Here is a 20,044-nt window from a genome sequence, read left to right on the forward strand (position 1 = left end):
AAGTTTGCAAAGTATTTCACATGCATTATTTCAGGAGTACCTGAGTTCAAATCTGGCCTCAGACACTTGACACTTACTAGCTGTGTGACCCTGGGCAAGTCACTTAACCCTCATTGCCCCACCAAAATAACAAAAAAACCAAAAACAGAACATAAAAGTCAGGGGCTGGATTTAAACCCAAGTCTATCCTGATGCCCAGCCTAGCCCTGTACCCAATGTGCCATGTAAGCCGTTACAGCTGAGGGGATCAGCTCTCACAAAGGCGGCACCTAAGCCGTGCCTTGAAGGAAGCTAGAGATTATGGTGTAGGAGAAGGGGGAGGAGTGAGTGTATTCCAGGCACGTGGGACAGCGCTGTGTTAAGTCACATAGACAACACACAGGTGGCCTGTTGAGTTCAGGAACAGCTGGGAGGCCACTGTGACTGGGATGCATAATTCATGAAAAGGTACAATAGGAATAAGTCTGGAAAGGTAGGTGGGAATTATTGCTGAGGACTAAAAACTAAAGTTTGGGTTGGTTGTTTTGGGGTTTTTTGTTTGTTTGTTTTGGGGTTTTTTGCTTTATCCTCGAGACAGTGGGGCACGACTGACGCTTTTTCAGTAGGCAGGTGACATGGTCAAACCTCTGTATGGGAAATTTTGATTTGGCAGGCATGTGGAGGATAGATTGTCAAGGGAAACAGACCAAAAGGAAAACGGCTGTTGGAATGGTCTACATGAGGAGCATTGAGGGCCTAAAATAGGGTGGAAAGGGTATGTGAGTGAAGAGATGAGGGACAGATGAGAAACGTGTTGTGGTGAGAGAATTAATAAAATTTGACAACATATTAGGGTACTGAGGGAGAGGAAGGAGTCAAAACTGATGTCAGAGTTGTAATACTGGGTGACTGGAAGCAAGGCGATGCCTCCAACAACACAACCCCTTTTTTCTCAGTTTCTGAATTCAGATTTTCTCTGAGTCTGGGGTGTTCACTGAAAATGGCAACAGAAGATCCCACCTTGAAAGACTTTTTCACAGACATCTTGGGGAACCTGGTGGGGAGGTGGGGAACAGAGGGGAGAAATAGGGAAAGTGAGTTGACCTTTCAGGCTGACAAGAAAACATAAGCACCACTGAGGACAGGTAATAGTACTCTCTTATTGAATCCATCGGTAATGGATTTCATCCCAGTTAAATGAGTGAGCAAGAATGGGGACATGACTACACAGGTATGTAAAGTAGGAATCAACGGAAACCGTCTGGACACTAAAGCCCAGGTAAAGAAGGGACTAGATTGGACTGATGATGATTTCCTTTTCACTAGTTATTAAGTTTCCATCAATTCCCTTCATCTCACTCAGGTAATTTATGGATTTCCAAGTCTGGTCCATGTCGGGCTCCAGGTGACTTTTCTTTCTCCCCTCCTCCCCACCGCCGTGTCCCACTTTTGGACCCATCTTACCTTCTGCAATCATGTCCTTTTCCCTTTATTATGCCTCCATCTTCTGTTGAGAAGTTTGTGGACCATAATACTTCAACCCTCACCGGTTTAATTGTTGGAATTAGCCCTGTGAGAATAAAGGAAATGAGAGTGGGCTCCCACTGCCTGTTGATGAGGTTAGCATGATTATTCAGCAGCTTCATCTTGCCACTTGCTCGGCTGCTCCTTTGCATACATGGCTATTAATGTGCTCTCTGTATGATGAATAAAGGACCTCGGTGTCTGGGCACTCAGACGGTGCCTTTCACAAGGGCTAAAAATTGCTTTTTACAAGTGTAATATCAATATCCTGGCTTCACGGTTAAGAGCAACATTAATGTTCCCATTGTTCCTCCGAGCTCGCTGGGGTTACTTTAGCTCTTACAGACCCCGATTCCTCTGCCAAAGAGATAAAGCGTTCATCCAGGCTCGGAATAGGGTCTGAGAACATGGGGAAGTAAGTGCTACCGAGGGGAGCATCTCACCCCGTTTCCCTTTCTGGATGGCTCCAGAAGTGGCCTTACAGACGTCCCTCACAGGTTGAAGATGCAGGTGCTTTGCTTCCCTCCATCTGGTTTCTCGCCATAATCGGACTCGCCTGACTCAGTGTCCTTGGATCCTGGCATCCCTTAGGGTCGATCTGGGGCATCAGGGGATCAGGTACCTGCACAATGGTCCAAGGTGGCTTAATGACTTTTTTGTGTGTGAATTCTCCATTTTTCTCATTTCCCTTAATTGGGTTCCTGTGCCTTCGTGACCCATTCATCCACTCAGCAAATATTTATCAAGTGCCGATTTTGTGCAGAACACTGTGCTAGCCCTCAAAACAGAAATTACACCAACTCTGATTTTTCTCTTGATAACAAAACCAGGTCCCCAGCACCTTTGTTCAGATCTTTGAGGGGACTTGGGTTTTCTATCTAAGCAATTCAGAAAGCAGAATCTATTTACCCTGCCTCCTCATGTTGTTGTGAGAAGAACTAAAAAAGATGGTGATTGAAGCCCTCAGAAAGAAAGAGGTGTGAGGGCAGCTAGCTAGCTCAGTGGATAGAGCACCGGCCCTGGAGTCAGGAGTACCTGAGTTCAAATCCAGCCTCAGACACTTAACACTTACCAGCTGTGTGACCCTGGGCAAGTCACTTAACCCCAATTGCCTCACTAAAAAAAATAAAAAATAAAAAGCTAATTAAAAAAGAAAGAAAGAAAGAAAGAAAGAGGTGTGAGTGTGAGTGGCTGGATGTGTCCATGTCTTGAAACAAGAATTCTGTGACGGATATCACGATCATCATGATGATGATGATAGGGGTCATAAGTGAATAGGTTTATTACTTTGGGGAGGAAGCCAACCTTCATTTTACAGATGAGGAAACTGAGGCCCAGAGTGATGAAGTACCTTTCCCAAGCCATAGAGCAGCAGAGCTGTAATATGCATTTAAAATCCAGCACTCTCTCCACTGCACTGTGCTAGTTAATGTTTGTGAATTCTGGTGTCTCTTTTGGAGGCTTCACAAGTTAAATAGCTCCAGTCTCTTCTGTTTTGTTCATTGGGCTTACAACCACAGAAATCCCCTCTCACTGCTTGTTGTGGCAAAGGGAAATGAAAAAAAAAAGTCTTTAAGGAAGAAAAGTTTGAATAAGAAGTTGGTGCACTTCCATTGAACATTCTCAGGGCAACCTCTTTTAACCTAGATGTGAAGGGTAGGATTGTTCTCCAGAGCAGGCATCTTCCCTCCTACTTTTACTCAGTATACTTAATTAACCCTTTGCTTACATTCAGTTCAACAAACATTAAGCAACTGCTTTTGTTGTTGTTGTTCAGTCGAGTACAACTCTTTGTGACCCCGTTTGGAGGTTTCTTGGCAAACATATTAGAGTGATCTGCCATTTCCTTCTCCAGCTCATTTTACAGATGAGGAAACTTAGACAAAAAGGGTTAAGAGAGGGGCAGCTAGGTAGCACAGTGGATAAAGAACTGGCCCTGGATTCAGGAGTACCTGAGTTCAAATCCAGCCTCAGACACTTGACACTTACTAGCTGTGTGACTCTGGGCAAGTCACTTAACCCCCATTGCCCAGCAACAAAACAAAACAAAACAAAAAGGGTTAAGAGACTTGCCCAGAGTCACACAGCTAGTAAGTGTCTGAACCCAGATTTGAACTACATATATACAAATGATTAAATACCAGTTCTAGAAGGGGTTGACAACTGAGCTGAGCCTTGGGATGGGGTGGGGGGAAGGTCAAGAATAGAAAAGGGAAGAAAAGGAAGAAGTGCATGCCAGGCACGGGGGACAGCTTGTGGGAAAAACAGTGGCAAGAGATGGAGTGTCCAGTTCAAGTGGCAGCTAGCAGTCTAGCTTGACAGGAATGCAGATTTCAAGAAGGGGAATAATGTGAAAAGGGAAGTTTGAGCCATACTGCCTAGGCTCTTAAAAGCTAGGCTAGGGGGTTTACATTTTATCCTAGAGGGCAATTAGGGACCACTTAGAGGCTTTGTATTAGCACAGCATCAATACTTAACTTATTTCCAATCCAATAAATATTTATCAAGTGCCTACTATGTGCCAGATACTGTGCTGGGCACTGCCAATGCAATTAATAAAAAGAAAAACAGTCCCTGCCCTCAAGGAGCTTACAATCTGATGGGGGGGTAGGGAATTGCACACAAAAGGAGACCAGAAAGTAGGGGAAAGAGGGAAGAGGCCACCAGGGAGCATGGCAAGATCACTGAAATGACCAGGCATTTCAACTAGTATTAACTTGTTCTCCCCAGAGGATTACTCAATCCAAATAGACATGGGAAGCCACTTCATTAAGATAATACTTTGAAAACAGGGCAACCCGGAAAGTGATAAATTAATTCACTTTTGATTTGCAGAAAGTCTATACAAGAGGAGCCAATTCTCCCTAGCTTTATTACTTTCTATCCCTAATTCCCTACCCCCAGTTTGCCTGGGAACAAGGACGGCAGGCACTATTCTATGATATGTATTTAATGAGGATTTTTGTAGATTTACGAGTCAGAAGACCAACCAGCCCATGAGAAGTGTAGAGCTGGAAGGCTGTCAGGGACAATGCGCTCATTTTACAGATGAGGAAACTGAGGTTTGGAGAAGGTGTGACTTGACCAGAGCCACACAGCTAAATAAATGGCTGAACAATGTAATAATGGACAATAGGATAGCCTTAGACTATTCACTTGCTGCCAAAGTCGGAGTATGCAAGGTTTAGAATACGTCATGCTGCATGTATAACATGGCAGACACTGACGGCCAATTGTTCTCCATCCTGGACTTCATGATTGTTTTCATACCTATAATTTTAGTCATTGCATGCATCTTGCTGTATGGACCTTGCATTTGTAACACTGTCACTTCTTTAGTTGCTTCTAGGATTAAAGATTTCACTGAAGCCACAGCTTTGCCCCTGTGACTCTTAGCCTGTGCCCATAAGACCTTTCACTCCCTCTCTCCTTGGCCAACAGGGACATCTCTATGCCCCATCTTTCAGCCTTGAAGAAGCTACAGAAGATGGAACTTCATCCCTTTCTCCCCAGAAATAAGGAGAGGGGGGAATACTGTAGGAATAAAGTGAGACCCCAAGCAACCCAAAGATCCCAATCCCCAAGGCCAAGAGAAAAACAGCTCTCTCTCCTAGCTCAGGTATGAGGCATGCCAGGACATGACCCCAGTACTCTAATACCAAGATCTGCAAGGTGATATGCGAGATATGAATGGATGCTGCCTGTCTTACTGCTTCCCCATTATTCCAAATTCTCCTCGCTGTTGTTGCATTTTCCTCCCAGTGCTTTGTTATGTTCTTCTCTCCACTTTCTTTGTTTTGTAAAGAACAGTGGGACTCCAGTGGGACAGTCACCATGCTGATCTGTTCCCTGGTCATTAGTCCTCTCTCCTAATAAATTTCTTTTTATTTAAATAAATAAATGGATGGATGGATGGATAGATATATAGATAAATGAATGAAGAAGGACTCAAACTCAGATATTTAGAGAACAAAACTTGTGCATCATCTAACAAAACACAGAGGTAAAATACTCAAGACTTTTTGAGGGAGATTAATCAGACACTCAGCCGATGTTTACAGAACTCCAACATGTGTAAGACACACAGAGACGGACCACCCTGTTCTTGCCCTTCAGGTCTTCCTTTCTAGCTGCAGAAACAAGATGCTGACTTCGTGAAAAGAAGACAGTATGGGACAATGTACCAAGAACGTTAGGAGGGAGAAATGACTTGCCCATAATCACTAATTGTCAGAATAGGGATTTGAGTCCGGGTCTGAAAGTCTAATACTCTTTTCACCACATCCCAACAGCTCTTATCTCTGACAAAGAGCTGGATTTTCAGTCAGGGGACCTCAGTTCAAATCCCATCCCTGACACTGTAACCTTTGTGACCTTGGGGAAGTCATTTAACCTGAGGCAGCTAAGTGGTACCATAGTATACAGAGTGCTGTGCCTGGAGTCAGGAAGATCTGAGTTCAAATCCAACGTCAGACACTTATTTAGTTGTGTGATCCTGGGCAGGACACTTAACTTTTGTTTGCCTCAGTTTCCTCATCTGTAAAACGGGTTTTATAACAGTACCTTCCTCAAAGAGTTGTGAGGATCAAATGAGCTATGTTCATAAAGCACTTAATAGCACAGTGTCTGGCACGTAGTAAGTGCTATATAAATGCTTATTTCCCTTCCTTCCCCCCACTTAGCCTCTCTTTCCCCCAATTTCTTTGTCAAATGAGGGAGTTGGGGTAGATGAACTCTAAGGGCCCTTCCTGCTCTAGATCTCTAATGCCATGACTTTGGACCCCACCTTCCTAGTTCTTGTACTTGGTATTCTCTTTACTGACTAGCACTGAACTAGGTACCTAATGGGAACTCAGGAAATACTTGTTGGCTGCTCAGGTAAGGGATGAGGGTTTGCATTCTAAGGGATTCATCACTTTACCTAAGGGTTCACTATAGTTTCTTTCATTCATTTTGTCTAGCTAAGTATTGCCTTGGATAGAGACATCCTTGGAGTCAGGAAGAACTGAATTCAAATCCAATACTTAGCTTGTGACCCTAGGTCAGTCATTTAACCTCTACCTGTCTCAGTTTCCTCAACCAATGGAGATAATACCAGCACCTACCTCCCAAGGTTGTTGTGAGAATCAACTGAGATATTTGTAAAACACTTAACAGAGTGCCTGGCATAGAGTAGGCACTTAATAAAGGCTAATTTCTTCCTTTCCTTCCTCCATATCACTCTTTAGACACAGATAGATTTGGGTAAGATGAGTCCTGCAGGCATTTTTTATTTTGCATTTGCTCCTAGTGAATCAGCCACCCCCCCCCCATTTTGACATTGTTGACTTAAGAGGAGCCCAGGGCTAAAATGCTTATAGCACCAACAAAGAGGTGCCCAGGCAGAGCTGGTGGGGAAGGAGTATAGGGAGAGGTCACATGTGAAGCAGCACAGGAGTGCCTTTCCTCCTTGCCTGGTAGTACCTGGACTCAGGTGGCAAAGAGGGCCCCTGCTGTTCCTTCTCGGCAAAGTAAAGGGACGTCTCAGCCCTCCCTCTCCTGTAGTTCTGGTCCAATTGTTCCTGAACAGATGATTACAGAGATGGAGCATATGGAAACCAAAGTCATCCAGTATTTTTGGATAGCACTATTACCCCAGGCTTTCCATGGGGGAGGAGAGAGCGAAGGCTTGACATACTGGCTCAGGCAAGCAGCTTCCCATTGTTCACTTCAAAAGGCAAGAGGTCACTCCTTCCCTAGCAACTTGAAAAAGAAACTTGCCTTCATACATTTCAGGGAGAATTTTCTTGCTCCCAATAGGAGATTTAAGAAAGTAGGAACTGGGTAGTCAAAATAAGTAAAAGGAGAAAATATCCAGAAGACTGGACAAAACTCACTTTAATTTCAAAAACCTTTAGTCCTTGACCCATAAAGCACCTTAGAGGTCATTTAGGCCAACCCTTTGTGTTACATATGAAAGAACTGTGGCCCTTGGCCAAGGTCACACAGCTGGTAGGTAGTAAATCCAGGCTTTAAAACCAGGTTTCTTTGAAACTTAGGTCATATAGTGAAGAATCAACGATAAATAGAATCAAACACAAAGCTTGCAGTCTAGTAAAGGTAATGACACTATGCAAATACCATAACCCAAGTCATATAAAGGTGAAGGACTATTCTATACCAAGTGCTGAGTGGCGATTTCTGATTGAGGTGAGGGAAGACTTCAAAGAGGAGGATCATTGGAACAGAGCCTTCCGATATGATGGGATGTGGGCAAACAGAGACTGGGATGGGAGGAATTGGAAGGAAATTAGGGAAAACGCATTTTCATGGGGACAATAGAGGCAGTGCATTGCATTGGGAACAAAGTGGGTGTGGGAGAGTTTGGGAACAGTATGTACTTCTATATGGTAAGATCACAGAGTAAGTGATTGTAAATGATGCTTTGATTTTGATCCTCCACATTTATAACCACATAGTCTAGACCCTCTTCTAGGTTGGAAAGTGTGCCCTTCTAACCTGTCCTTGGAAACAGGATTGTTGTGCTGAATATGCCCCAAGTATTACTCTCTTCCTTTTCTTAAGAAACATGAAGAATTTCAGCCATACTAAAACCCTCGATAGATATATCTGACATGAGTAAATGATAGCATTTTTGCAGCAGAAAAGAATTGGAAACAACGTATATGATGATCAATTCTCAGAATGGCTAAAGAAATTGTGGTATGTGGACATAATGAAATTTTACTATGCCATAACAAGAAAGAAAGTGACAAATTCAGAGAGGCACAAGAAGTCTTATGTGAACTGATGCAGAGTGAGGTAAGCAGGACCAGGAAAACAGTATCCAGAATGACTACAACAATATAAATGGGGGAAAAAACAACAGCAGGAAAACTGAGTGGATACCACTTAAAAATAATGACCCAGTGTTTAACTGAAAAAGAGATTAGAAAACACAGGTGTTGGACTGCTACCATACTTATCTGATACGCTGTTTTGCTGAAGTTTTTTTTTCTTTTTTATTGCACGTTACAAGAAATGACTCTCTAGATAGAAAGATATTTGGAAATGAGGGTGATAAGGAAGCAAAAAATGTCAATGAAAATACAAAATTAGCAAGACCAGCTAAAAATGAATGAATGAATGAATGAATGAAAACTGTGTAGTCAGAACACCAGGGCTACCCCTTGACTGTGATGTTGAGTAAGTCACTTAAACTCTCTCATTAATTCCACTAACTTTTATTAAATAACTGCTGTTTTGCAGCAAACTCTGCTTAGCACTGAGTAAGTTACAAAATTTAGAAAGGGCAGTCCTTGCCTTCATTAAGTTTACCATTTTAATAAGGGAGATAGGGCATAAAGTTAAGATTACTATATAGCATCACATAATAAGCATGTTAGTTGCAGATCAAAGGACTCTATATACACCAAAAGTGGAAGTCATCATCTACCAAGGGCATCAGTGAAGAACTGATGAAATGTTATTTGAGTTCAGTATTTAAGGGTTTCAAGAGATGAAGAGGAGGAAGGGCATTCTGGATATAGGAACCAGTGTGGTGACATGCCACATTTATGGGGAAGAGGGTGGATAGCTTGGCTTGGAGCTGCCTCAGAGTAAAGTTATGACTTAAAACTGGAAAAGGAGGGTGGTAACATCATGAAGAGCTTTGAACACTGGGCATGAAACTTCAAGACAGAAAGAAGTGCTTGAATTGGATGGACAATAGGAAGTACTTAATAAGTGCTTTTCCACCAATCAACAAGTGAAGGGTTGGGGTAAAGAATGACATGACAAGGGGGCAGCTAGGTGATGCAGTGGATAAAGCACCGCCCTGGATTCAGGAGAACCTGAGTTCAAATCTGGCCTCAAACACTTGACACTTACTAGCTGTGTGACCCTGGGCAAGTCAATTAACCCTCATTGCCTGTCCCCCCCCCCAAAAAAAAGTGACATGACTAGATCTAAGTATAAGGAAATTATTTGGTAGCTCTAATGAAAGAGGAGATGGGAAGACCTGTTAGCAGACTCCTCAAATTGTCCGGGTTAATGGTAATAAGGTCTATTGGCAATGGAAATGCAGAGAACAGGACATGTGTCATGCCTTTATAAATGCAAGGCATTGTTAATAGGGAATTATTTCCATTTAACACTTATTTTCCTTGAATGAATGAATGGATTTAGACAAGTATAAGGGTACTTGAATCTCTATCTAGGGGGCAGAACCTTAGTTCATAGCAGACGCCCAGAAATTCACACCTTCTCCCAGCCTCATAGTTAGCATCAACACCCATCTCCCTTGCCTTAGGCAGGATTTGACCTTGAAGTCATTGGTAAGATGAATATTATTAAATTTTAAATCTCTATTCACCTGTGTGTCTAGAAGTTGTCTGTAGCCTATGTCTCTGTGATTCATGCTTGTCCATTCACTAATCACTATCTAGGGTACTCCTTATACCTTGCTTTTCCCCCCAGCCTGGAGCTCTATTCTCATTTATCAGGCAAATCCTGCACCTCCTTCTCCCTCCTCCCCCCTCCCCCACTCCCAGTCATTAGGGTTTTAGACGGCTGGGTGACATGCTGGAAAGATGCCATAGCCTTTCACCTTTGGAACCCTGGGTTCAGATCCATTTTAGGCACAATTGAAAATGAGTGTGATGATCTCATCTCACTGAAGCTCCTTGCAATCTGCTGTAATTGGTCTGACTGTCCCCTGGGGGCCTGCAGGTCAAGGCTGAGGTGTATTGAAAGAGCAGTTTGGGACAGTGGTGAGGCTGACACCTAGTTCAGGCCGGCATAAACAGACCCATAGGGCTCCCTCATTTCAGCCTTCTGCTGGAAAGGGAGGGGTATTGGGGGGGGTGGAAATGGCTCTTCAGACATGGGGGAGGAAGCCAAAAAAAGAGTGGAAGGAAAGAAGTAGAGGGGGCAGGAAAGAGGCTAAGGGAAAAGGGATTAAGGGAGAGCAGAAAGGGGGGTGAGAGGGAGGACTGGGGCAGGGCTGGACGGTTGGGAAGGGGGGTGGGGCTCGGAGTGGAGATCAAGGGGAAAGAAGAAAAGGTTGAAGAGGGAGCCCAGGGAGAGTTGGTAGGGGAGAGAGGGAGAAAGGAAATTGAAAAACGAACCAGTCATGTCTGTCCTCCACCAGTCTTCTTAGTTGGCCCCAGGAACACTGTCCACTCCCCACTCCCTTGAGTTAGACATTTTCTGCCTGCCCACCCCAATTGACTCTCACCTCAGCAAACTCTAGAATCTTTAGTGGAGAAAAATGCCACATGTCCTAAGCCCAATGACAGTAACTGTCCTTAAAGAAAAGATAGGCATGGGGGCAGGGGCGGGGAGGGGTGAAGGGAGTGGGGCAGAAAAACCTTTTTCTGCTTTCTCTTTCACCTGATTTTTAAATGAGGCTATGCTGGCTGCTCTCCCTATTTTCCATAAGAGTCCTTAGGAAATCCTGAGGGGTTTGGAGATTGAGAGTGTACATCTTACATATGGTTGGGAGGGGGAGATAGCTAAAGATAGCAGAGCCTATGTGTCTATTTTATGTGCATGTATAAATAGGTTAGAGAGAGCGAGCGAGAGAGAGAGAGAGAGAGAGAGAGAGAGAGAGAGAGAGAGAGAGAGAGAGAGAGGATAAAAACAGATGGAAGACTAAGCCTGGAAATGCGCCCATCACTCTTAAATCAGACTGTGCAGCTTCAGAGTGAGCTGTACAGTATCAGGAGGAAGCAGCAGAAATTTTCATTCACAAGCTCTAGTAACTACTCTATGGAAATGGAAACAAACACATCAATATGGTCTTTCCCATAATGTGTTTGCATTTGTTCCAGAAACACTTCCAAAGAAAGTGAGCTAACCAGATTCTGATTTATTTTTAGGAAGGTTTTTAGTGAAAGAGGGAAGGGCTGAAGGAATTGACATGAATTGTGCGACCAGATGACGTTCAGGTCTCTTGGCAGAGCATTGGACTAGAAATCAAGAGACTTGGGTTCTAGTCATTAAATATGTATTGAGTCACCTTGGCCTTGAAGAAGAAACAAACACAATGAACCTAATTTGTAGAGGTGGGGGGCTGTGATTGTGGTGATTTTGCATATACTGACCAATTCAGTTGATGTCTTGGTTAGTTTTGCTGAACTGTGAGGGTTTTTTTCTCTTTTTAAAATTCTCTGTTATAAGAGATGACTCACTGGGATATTGGGAGTGGAGTAGAAAATAAAAGTGGTATAAAAACAAGATCTCAATGAAAACATCCTGCTGTATGCCCATCATTGGGCATAAGAATCACTTTGGAGGTTAAAGAAGTATTAGACACAATCCCCACCCCCAGGAAGCTTACAGTCCAGTAGGGGAGACAGGACAGATACATACGAAAAGATAACTAACAGGACGAGACAGTATTTACCAAGGACCAAAGGAAAGGGACCATAGGGTAAACAAGATGGCTCCAGAGAGGCAATAGTAGACTTGGAATCAGATGATCTGGGTTCAAATCCCACCTTAGATTTTTGTTAGCTGATTTCATCCCTGTGGCTACTCCTTCCACCCATACATTTGTAACTCGATTGATTATTAGCAGGACTGTTTCATGGGTTCAGGTGGCCACAGAAGCCATCACCAGGCAGCCAGTTCCCTGAATCTGAGCCTCTCTGAAAACTATTCTTATTCTCAGACAACAAAAATCTCAGGTTCTTTGACTATAAAACCAGTTTCCCCACCCCATTCAAGGTTTGCAAAACACTTTCTTTACAATGGTGGCATAAGGCCATCCATCACAGAACATGCTGATCACAGCATTTTCCACCTTGGTAAACGGGCCCACTTACATAGCATTAGAATGGAACTTTCATGGAGGTTTTGTTAGGATGAATATTATTACTAATAGATCTGCTTCCGGGGCAGGTAGGTGGCGCAGTGGATAAAACACTGGCCCTGGATTCAGGAGGACCCGAGTTCAAATTCAGCCTCAGACACTTGACACACTAGCTATGTGACCCTGGGCAAGTCACTTAGCCCACATTGCCCTGAAAAAACAAACAAACAAAAAACTTATTGACTAATAGATCTGCTTCTGCTCCCTTAGGGCCACCCATTCATCATGCAGTACAACGATGGGAATGCTGAAGTGGTCTCTATGTGGGTGTGCAGGATGCTGGAGGAGAGACGGAGCCAGCAGGGGCCTCAGTGAGCAGGGATATGCCAGAAAGCAGCTGTGGAAAGGAAATCCCACCACTGGTTTAAAAAAAAAGAAGAAGAAAGAAAGAAACCTGCAACCTATCGTATTGTCATTATGTTCACTACATAGTGTTGTTTCCAAGCACCAGAAGAGCCTTGGACACGTGTCCATTTCAGCCCTATGAAATTACTGAGTGTGAACCTTTTGCTGTCACGTGCCTGACGAGGTGATGGGCCCAGGGAGCCTGGATACTCCCATTCCCTGTATGGCCTTTTCTGATATTTTTTAGCTTTGTTGTATTTTTTTAAGTGGGAAAGGAGTAGGGGGAGGGGAAAGGATTGGAACTCCCAGAGAGAAAGAAGCTCAAGTGTGTCATGTAACGACAATAAAAGCATTACAACTATGTAACCACCTCATTTAAGTTTGGTTTTGTGTCATCGACCCCGGATGAGTCTGTGTGTATGAGAAAACTTAGGACGGGAGAGGGCTGAAAAGGACTTTAGATCAGTCAACCAAAGTCACAGGCATTAATTAGACACTTCCTACGTGTCATACAGATTATTAGGTGGTGTGTTTACACACATGAAAGTTGAGACCATTCCTGCCCAGGCAATGACAATGCACCCAGGGAAGTGGTAGCCACAGAAGAGACCCTTAGTCTAAGCACCCAGAGAGACTACGGGTGGAGCCATCAGGCAATAGATGACCATATCCAGTTGCCATTTTCCATTTCCAATGGAAGCATTGATTTGATGATTCAGAGTATTCAGAAGAGTAAATTCAACTGCCTGAGCTGAAAAAGAGTGGGATGGGATGGGAGTGGGGGTGGGGGCCCTGGTGGATGGCCAGATGGGATGCAAAGCATGGGCTGGGTACAATTGGATAGGTCAGTTAAGGTATAGATATTACCTAGTCCTACCCCAACATTTGACAGATGAGGAAAGAGAGCCTGGCAGAAGTTAAGTGATTTGTGCAGTCACCACAGTTAGTATGCAAAGGTAGTTCGCAAAGCCTGTGCTAAAACTCAAGCCTTCTGACTTCTATCTGTTGCTCTTCCTACTGAACCATACAGCTGTATTCTGTATCAACATTCCAATGAGTAAAACCTATGTGGGTATGTGCATGGATACAGATATAGAGATATACAATACAAACTGGAGAAGGAAATGGCAAACCACCCGAGTATCTTTGCCAAGAAAACCTATGGTTACTATTGGCATACTATGGGCCATGAGGTCATAAAGAGTTGGACATGACCGAAAAACAACATACAATATCAAAATATACATATATGCATATATATACATGCATGCATAAATACATATACATACACACAAATATTTTAAAACATTCTGAGAAGGAATCCATAGACTTCACCAGATCACCAAAGGAGTCTGACCCAAGAAAGGTTAAGAATCCCTGATGTAGAAGAAAGCTTCAGAGAAGGAAAAATAGCAACTAAGATACCCAGAGATTTATAAGAGATAAAATCCTATAAAGGAGCCAATAGGAAAAAAAATTAACCTTCTGAAAAGTATATACAAATGCCACGAAGAGGGACTTGAGTTCCTAATTCAAGGAGGCAAATTCAATCTCATGAGCACACTGAGAGTTGATGGTATTTCAAAAAGGTTAAGAGGAGATACAGGTTTAGTCTCATGCTTCAGGAAAGACAGTCCAAGAAGGATGGGATATGTTCAAGAATGAAATTCTGAAGAAACAAATAGAAATAATTCCAATGGGGAGGGGGATAAATTAGGATTTGTTTGAGGAGACAGGTATTGATGCACAAGGAATTCACCAATCAACTTTAAAAAGAAATGGTTAAGGGGCAGCTAGGTGGTACAGTGGATAGAGCACTGGCCCTGGAGTCAGGAGTACCTGAGTTCAAATCCGGCCTCAGACACTTAACACTTACTAGCTGTGTGACCCTGGGCAAGTCACTTAACCCCAATTGCTTCACTAAAAAAAAAGAAATGGTCAAAAGAAAGGCCAAAGAAGGAAAAGATAAGAACATAACAGAGTCCTGTCAAAATATGGTTAGGAATAGGAAGCTCAGAATAAGTCAAAACAATGAGAGAAACTAAAGAAAACACTTGGGATGGGTGAGACAATGATAGGTGAAAAATAGAGAAGACAAAACTGGCTCAGTTCTTTATTTCTGTTTTCTCTTTATATTAGAAATGATAGAGGGGGGAGAGAATGACTGGAAGTTGATTACCAAGATAAGTAAAGAGATAGTAAGAGAGCACTGACTACCCTTGATAAAATCAAGTCAACCAGTCCAAGTCTACATTCTCAGGTTCTGAAAAAGTTGTGACAGATGTGATTGCTCAACACTGTCACTGATAGGAGTATCGTGGAAACCAGGAGAGAGGAACCACAAGATTAGAGGATGGTAAATGTCTTGATTTTCAAAACAAGAAAGAAAACAGTCTACAAACTATAGGCCAGTAGGCTTGACTTAGATTCCTGGAAATATTCTGGAATTAATAATTTAAGAGATGATTGGCAAACATCTGGAAAAAGGAACAGTGATTACAAAGAGCTAGCTAACATGACTTCATTTAGAATAGGTCCTGCCACCAATAATGAAGCATGTTACCCATCAGCTAACAGAGAGGGGAGGGACTCAAGGGACAGACTGGAATGTCCATTTTCAGACATTGCCAATATGGGGATTTGTTATTTTGCTTGATTATGCTTATTTGATACCAAAGAGGGTGGTGGTTATTTTTTTAATTTGGGTGGAGAATTTTGGAGGGAGCAGAAGTTGTAGGGATGCTAAAAAAGTAGAGAAAAGAGAGGGTCACTATAGCACTTTTAATGCACTGAAGAAAACAAAGGAGGTTTAGAAAGGAACAGACGAATAGGACATCTTTGAAACTAACATGTTCATTTGGGTGGAGAATCTTGGAGGGAGCAGAAGTTGTAGGGATGCTGTGTGCGCTCCCTAAAAAAGTAGAGAAAAGAGAGGGTCACTATAGCATTTTTAATACACTGAAGAAAACAAAGGAGGTTTAGAAGGGAACAGATGAATAGGACAGCTTTGAAACTAACATGTTCAATTGATCATAGTCTTTATAAAAAGGTAAGCCATGTATAATAATCATGGTTACATGTACAATCAATCCTTATTTTCTTTTCAGTGTTTTTGGAAATGCTATATTTGATTGCATCTGTCAAATACAGAATAACAGAAAATTAAAATTCTTTTAAAACAGCAAGTCATGCCATACTAACCTCATTTCCCGTTTTGACAGGATTACTAAACCAGCAAATAAGGGGAATGCTGTGGATATAGTTTACCTAGATTTTGGCAGAGCTATTGATAATGTATAGTATGTCATTCTCCTGGAGAAAATGGAGAGATGTGAAATCAATGGATTCAGACCTGGTTGGATCATTGGACTCAAGAGTAGTTTTTAATGATTCAATGTCAGTGTGACAGGAGGTGTCCAGCGGAGTACCCCAGGGAACTGTATTTAGCCCTGTGCTATTTAACATTTTTATCAATGATGAATGAAGATATAGATAGCACGTTCATCACATTTGCAGATGACCCAAACCAGGGATAGTTAACATAGCGGATAAGAGATTTAGAATCCAAAAGGGTCTTGATAGGCTAGAGCATTAGGATGAATCTAATGAGATGAAATTCATTGGGGGAAAATGAAAAGTCGTGCTTGGGTTAAAAAAGAAATAACCTCACAAGTACAAGATGGGGAAGGCATGGAGAGGCAACCATGGTTTTGTAAACAATCTCAGTGTCTTAGGAGACTGCAAGCTCAAAATGAGTCATCATTGTGATGTGGCAGCCAGAAAAAAAACTAATGTGCTCTTGGGCTACATTAAGAAGGACGTAGCAGAAACCAAAGCTATCTATTCCTATATGAAAAAATGCTCTAAATCTCTAATGATTAGATAGATGCAAATTAAAACAAATCTGAGGTACCACCTGACACCTATCAGATTGGCTAAAATGACAAAAAAGGAAAATAATAAATGTTGGAGAAGCTGTGGGAAAATTGGAACACTAATTCATTGTTGGTGGAGCTGTGAACTGGTCCAACCATTCTGGAGAGCAATTTGGAATTATGCCCAAAGGGCGATAAAACTGTGCATACCCTTTGACCCAGTAATACCACTTTTGGGTCTTTTGCCCAAAGAAATCATGGAAGGGGGAAAGGGACCCACATGTACAAAAATATTTATAGCTGCTCTTTACGTGGTGGCAAGGAATTGGAAGTTGAGGGGGTGCCCATCAATTGGGGAATGGATGGACAAGTTGTGGTATATGAATACAATGGAATACTATTGTGCTGTAAGAAATGATGAGCAGGAGGAGTTCAGAGAAACCTGGAGGGTCTTGCGTGAGCTGATGATGAGTGAGATGAGCAGAACCAGAAGAACATTGTACACAGTATCATCAACATTGAGTGTTGATCTACTGTGATGGACTATATTCTTCTCACCAATGCAATGGTACAGAAGAGTTCCAGGGAACTCATGATGGAAGAGGATCTCCAAATCCAAGAAAAAAAAATAACTGTTGAGTATAGATGCTGAATGAACCATACTATTTCTTTTGTTTTTGGTGCTGTTGTTTTTTTTTCTATTTTGAGGTTTTTCATCAGTGCTCTGATTTTTTCTCTTATAACATGACTAATGCAGAAATAGGATTAATGTTATTATGTGTATATATGGATATATATATATATATAACCTATATCAGATTACCTGCTGTCTAGGGGAAGGGGAAGGGAGGGGAGGGAGGGAGAAAAATATGAAATTGTAAAGCTTGTATAAACAAAAGATGAGAACTATCTTTACATGTAAAGGAAAAAATAAAATACTTTATTAATTAAAAAAAAAGAAGGACATAGCATCCAAGAACAGGAAGATGAGAAGCCCACTATATTTTGCCCTCCTCAGACATCCTCTGTTCTAGATAGCACAGTTTAAAGCAGATAGTGCCCCCACTTAGCTCCCTAAGATTAGAAATTGCTAAGCAAGTATCCATCTGCTTTGGCACATCTACCAATGAAATCATAGTTCTAACCCCAGTTCCAAATCTAACATGTTTACTTTTTCTTAGGTTCTCCCATCAAAACAGAATAAAGCAATTCAGATAGAACTAAAAGTTACAGTGGCTTTCTGTGGAGGTGGGGGGAGGGGATTGTCTTTTCCCTAATATTTCAAGGATCTGCTATTTCATCCATATAGGAACTTCCTCTGCTAAGGTCTCTCAGATTTAGAAGATGGTCTACATGAGTAGCTGTCGCTGAAAAAATTATTCACTACACACACACACACACACACACACACACACACACACACACACACACACACTTCTGGTGAGGAAGTCTCTTCCAACTTAACAAAGCAGGTCCTTGGTTGACAGAAATACAGCCCATTGCCAATCCCATCCTTTCAAAGCTCAATAAATAATGAAGGGGGCAGCTAGGTGGCGCAGTGGATAGAGCACCGGCCCTGGAGTCAGGAGGACCTGAGTTCAAATCCGGCCTCAGACAATTAACACTTACTAGCCATGTAACCCTGGGCAAGTCACTTAACCCCAATTGCCTCACTAAAAGAAAGAAAGAAAGAAAGGAAGGAAGGAAGGAAGGAAGGAAGGAAGGAAGGAAGGAAGGAAGGAAGGAAGGAAGGAAGGAAGGAAGGAAGGAAGGAAGGAAGGAAGGAAGGAAGGAAGGAAGGAAGGAAGAAGGTTGTTACTCAAGAATATTTTCTTTCACTTGATTGCCTTCCTCTGTTCCACATAGCCTCCAAATAGCTGTTGGGCCTCAGTCTCAGTTGAGAGACTTAAGGAGGCTCTGCCTCAATAGACTGGACAAGCTATTCCCTATGCAAACAGAGACGAAAATGAGAGGACTCAAGCACAGCCATGCCCTGTAGTGGACTGGCACTGCTCATCACGATGGCATCAACCTTTGTTGGGGAAACAGCTTTAGAAGTGCCTACTATAGCCAGGCAGGGCTAATTGAAAGCTGACTATTAAAATTCCAAGGGTCTCAACACGAATAAGACTGATATTTTTGTCACCGTACACAAACCATGTGAACCTAGGTCCCTGGGCTTCCCCAAATGTTTCCTTATTTGGCCTTGCCTAACCTTCCATTAGTATCAGAACAGATTTCAGCATCTATCCTCTCTCCCTCTCCACTGTTGGACCTCAGTTTCCCTTCCCTCCTTTCCAGCTTGCCAGTTGAACTTCAGTCCCTCAGTGTCCCTATCTGTTAAATGGAGGTTAGTGCACCAGGGAGTAATTGGAGATCATTAAGAAAGAGTGTTGCTTAAAGGGCAGATATTAGCCTTTGCTTCTTGTCTTTAAAAACATCTACTTATCAGGGCAGCTAGGTGGCACAGTGGATAGAGCACCGGCCCTGGAGTCAGGAGTACCTGAGTTCAAATCCACCCTCAGACACAACACTTACTAGCTGTGTGACCCTGGGCAAGTCACTTAACCCCAATTGCCTCACTAAAAAACAAAAACAAAAACAAACCTCTACTTATCAAAAGTAGAGGTGATTAAGAAATTTCTCCTTGACCCCCTAAGGACTACACACTGACCCATAGATTTCTTTTGTTTTGGGAAGCAGTTAGGGTTAAGTGACTTGCTCAGAATCACACAGCTAGTAAGTGTTTGAGGCCAGATTTGAATTTAGGTCCTCCTGAATCCAGGGCCGGTGCTCTATCCACTGCACCACCTAGCTACCCCTTGGCCCATAGATTCTTTTTTTTTAGTGAGGCAATTGGGGTTAAGTGACTTGCCCAGGGTCACACAGCTAGTAAGTGTTAAGTGTCTGAGGCCGGATTTGAACTTAAGTACTCCTGACTCCAGGGCCAGTGCTATCCACTGTGCCATCTAGCTGCTCCTTGGCCCATAGATTCTTAACATGGGTTCCATAAACTTTTTAAAATTTTGATAACTGTTTCAACATATTTGTTTTGCTTTATAATTCAGTCTTTTAAAAAAATTAAATTCATTTAAAAACATTATTGTGAGAAAGTATCTATAGGCTTCACCAGACTACCAGACATTAGTGACGGGAAAAAAATATTAAGAACCCTAGCCCTAGATCCTTGTCCTTTGTCTGAGGTCTTGGCTCATCCATTGTTTTGAAAGGTACCAAAGCAAATGCAAAGTGACTTCCTTCTCCTTCAAGGATCCAATTTCCACAATAAGATGATTATTCTATTCAATTCAACAAGCATTTTAAAACACCTACTGTGTTCTGTGCACACCTCAACACTGGGGATCCCAAGACACTGGTGGAATCATCCTCAAAGCATTTATAGTAACTCAGCAATCTGTCATTTCTGTGGGAAGGTTCTCCTACCTAGTGCTACCCTAGGAAGGGT

General features: G+C 42.4%; 1 protein-coding gene across 4 annotated transcripts in view; it reads left to right on the plus strand.

The window, feature by feature from the left end:
- MAP2K5 (mitogen-activated protein kinase kinase 5) overlaps positions 1-13,066 on the plus strand; it is a 292,452-nt gene extending 279,386 nt beyond the window's left edge. For all 4 annotated transcript variants that reach the window (XM_043988207.1, XM_043988206.1, XM_043988208.1 and 1 more), the window contains one exon: positions 12,569-13,066. In XM_043988207.1, the coding sequence (XP_043844142.1) occupies positions 12,569-12,673 (105 nt within the window). In that variant the 3' untranslated portion in view covers positions 12,674-13,066. The remainder of the gene's footprint in view (positions 1-12,568) is intronic.
- Positions 13,067-20,044: the final 6,978 nt, after the last annotated feature.

The sequence above is a fragment of the Dromiciops gliroides genome, chromosome 2 (assembly GCF_019393635.1).
Source record: "Dromiciops gliroides isolate mDroGli1 chromosome 2, mDroGli1.pri, whole genome shotgun sequence".
NCBI lineage: Eukaryota > Metazoa > Chordata > Mammalia > Microbiotheria > Microbiotheriidae > Dromiciops > Dromiciops gliroides.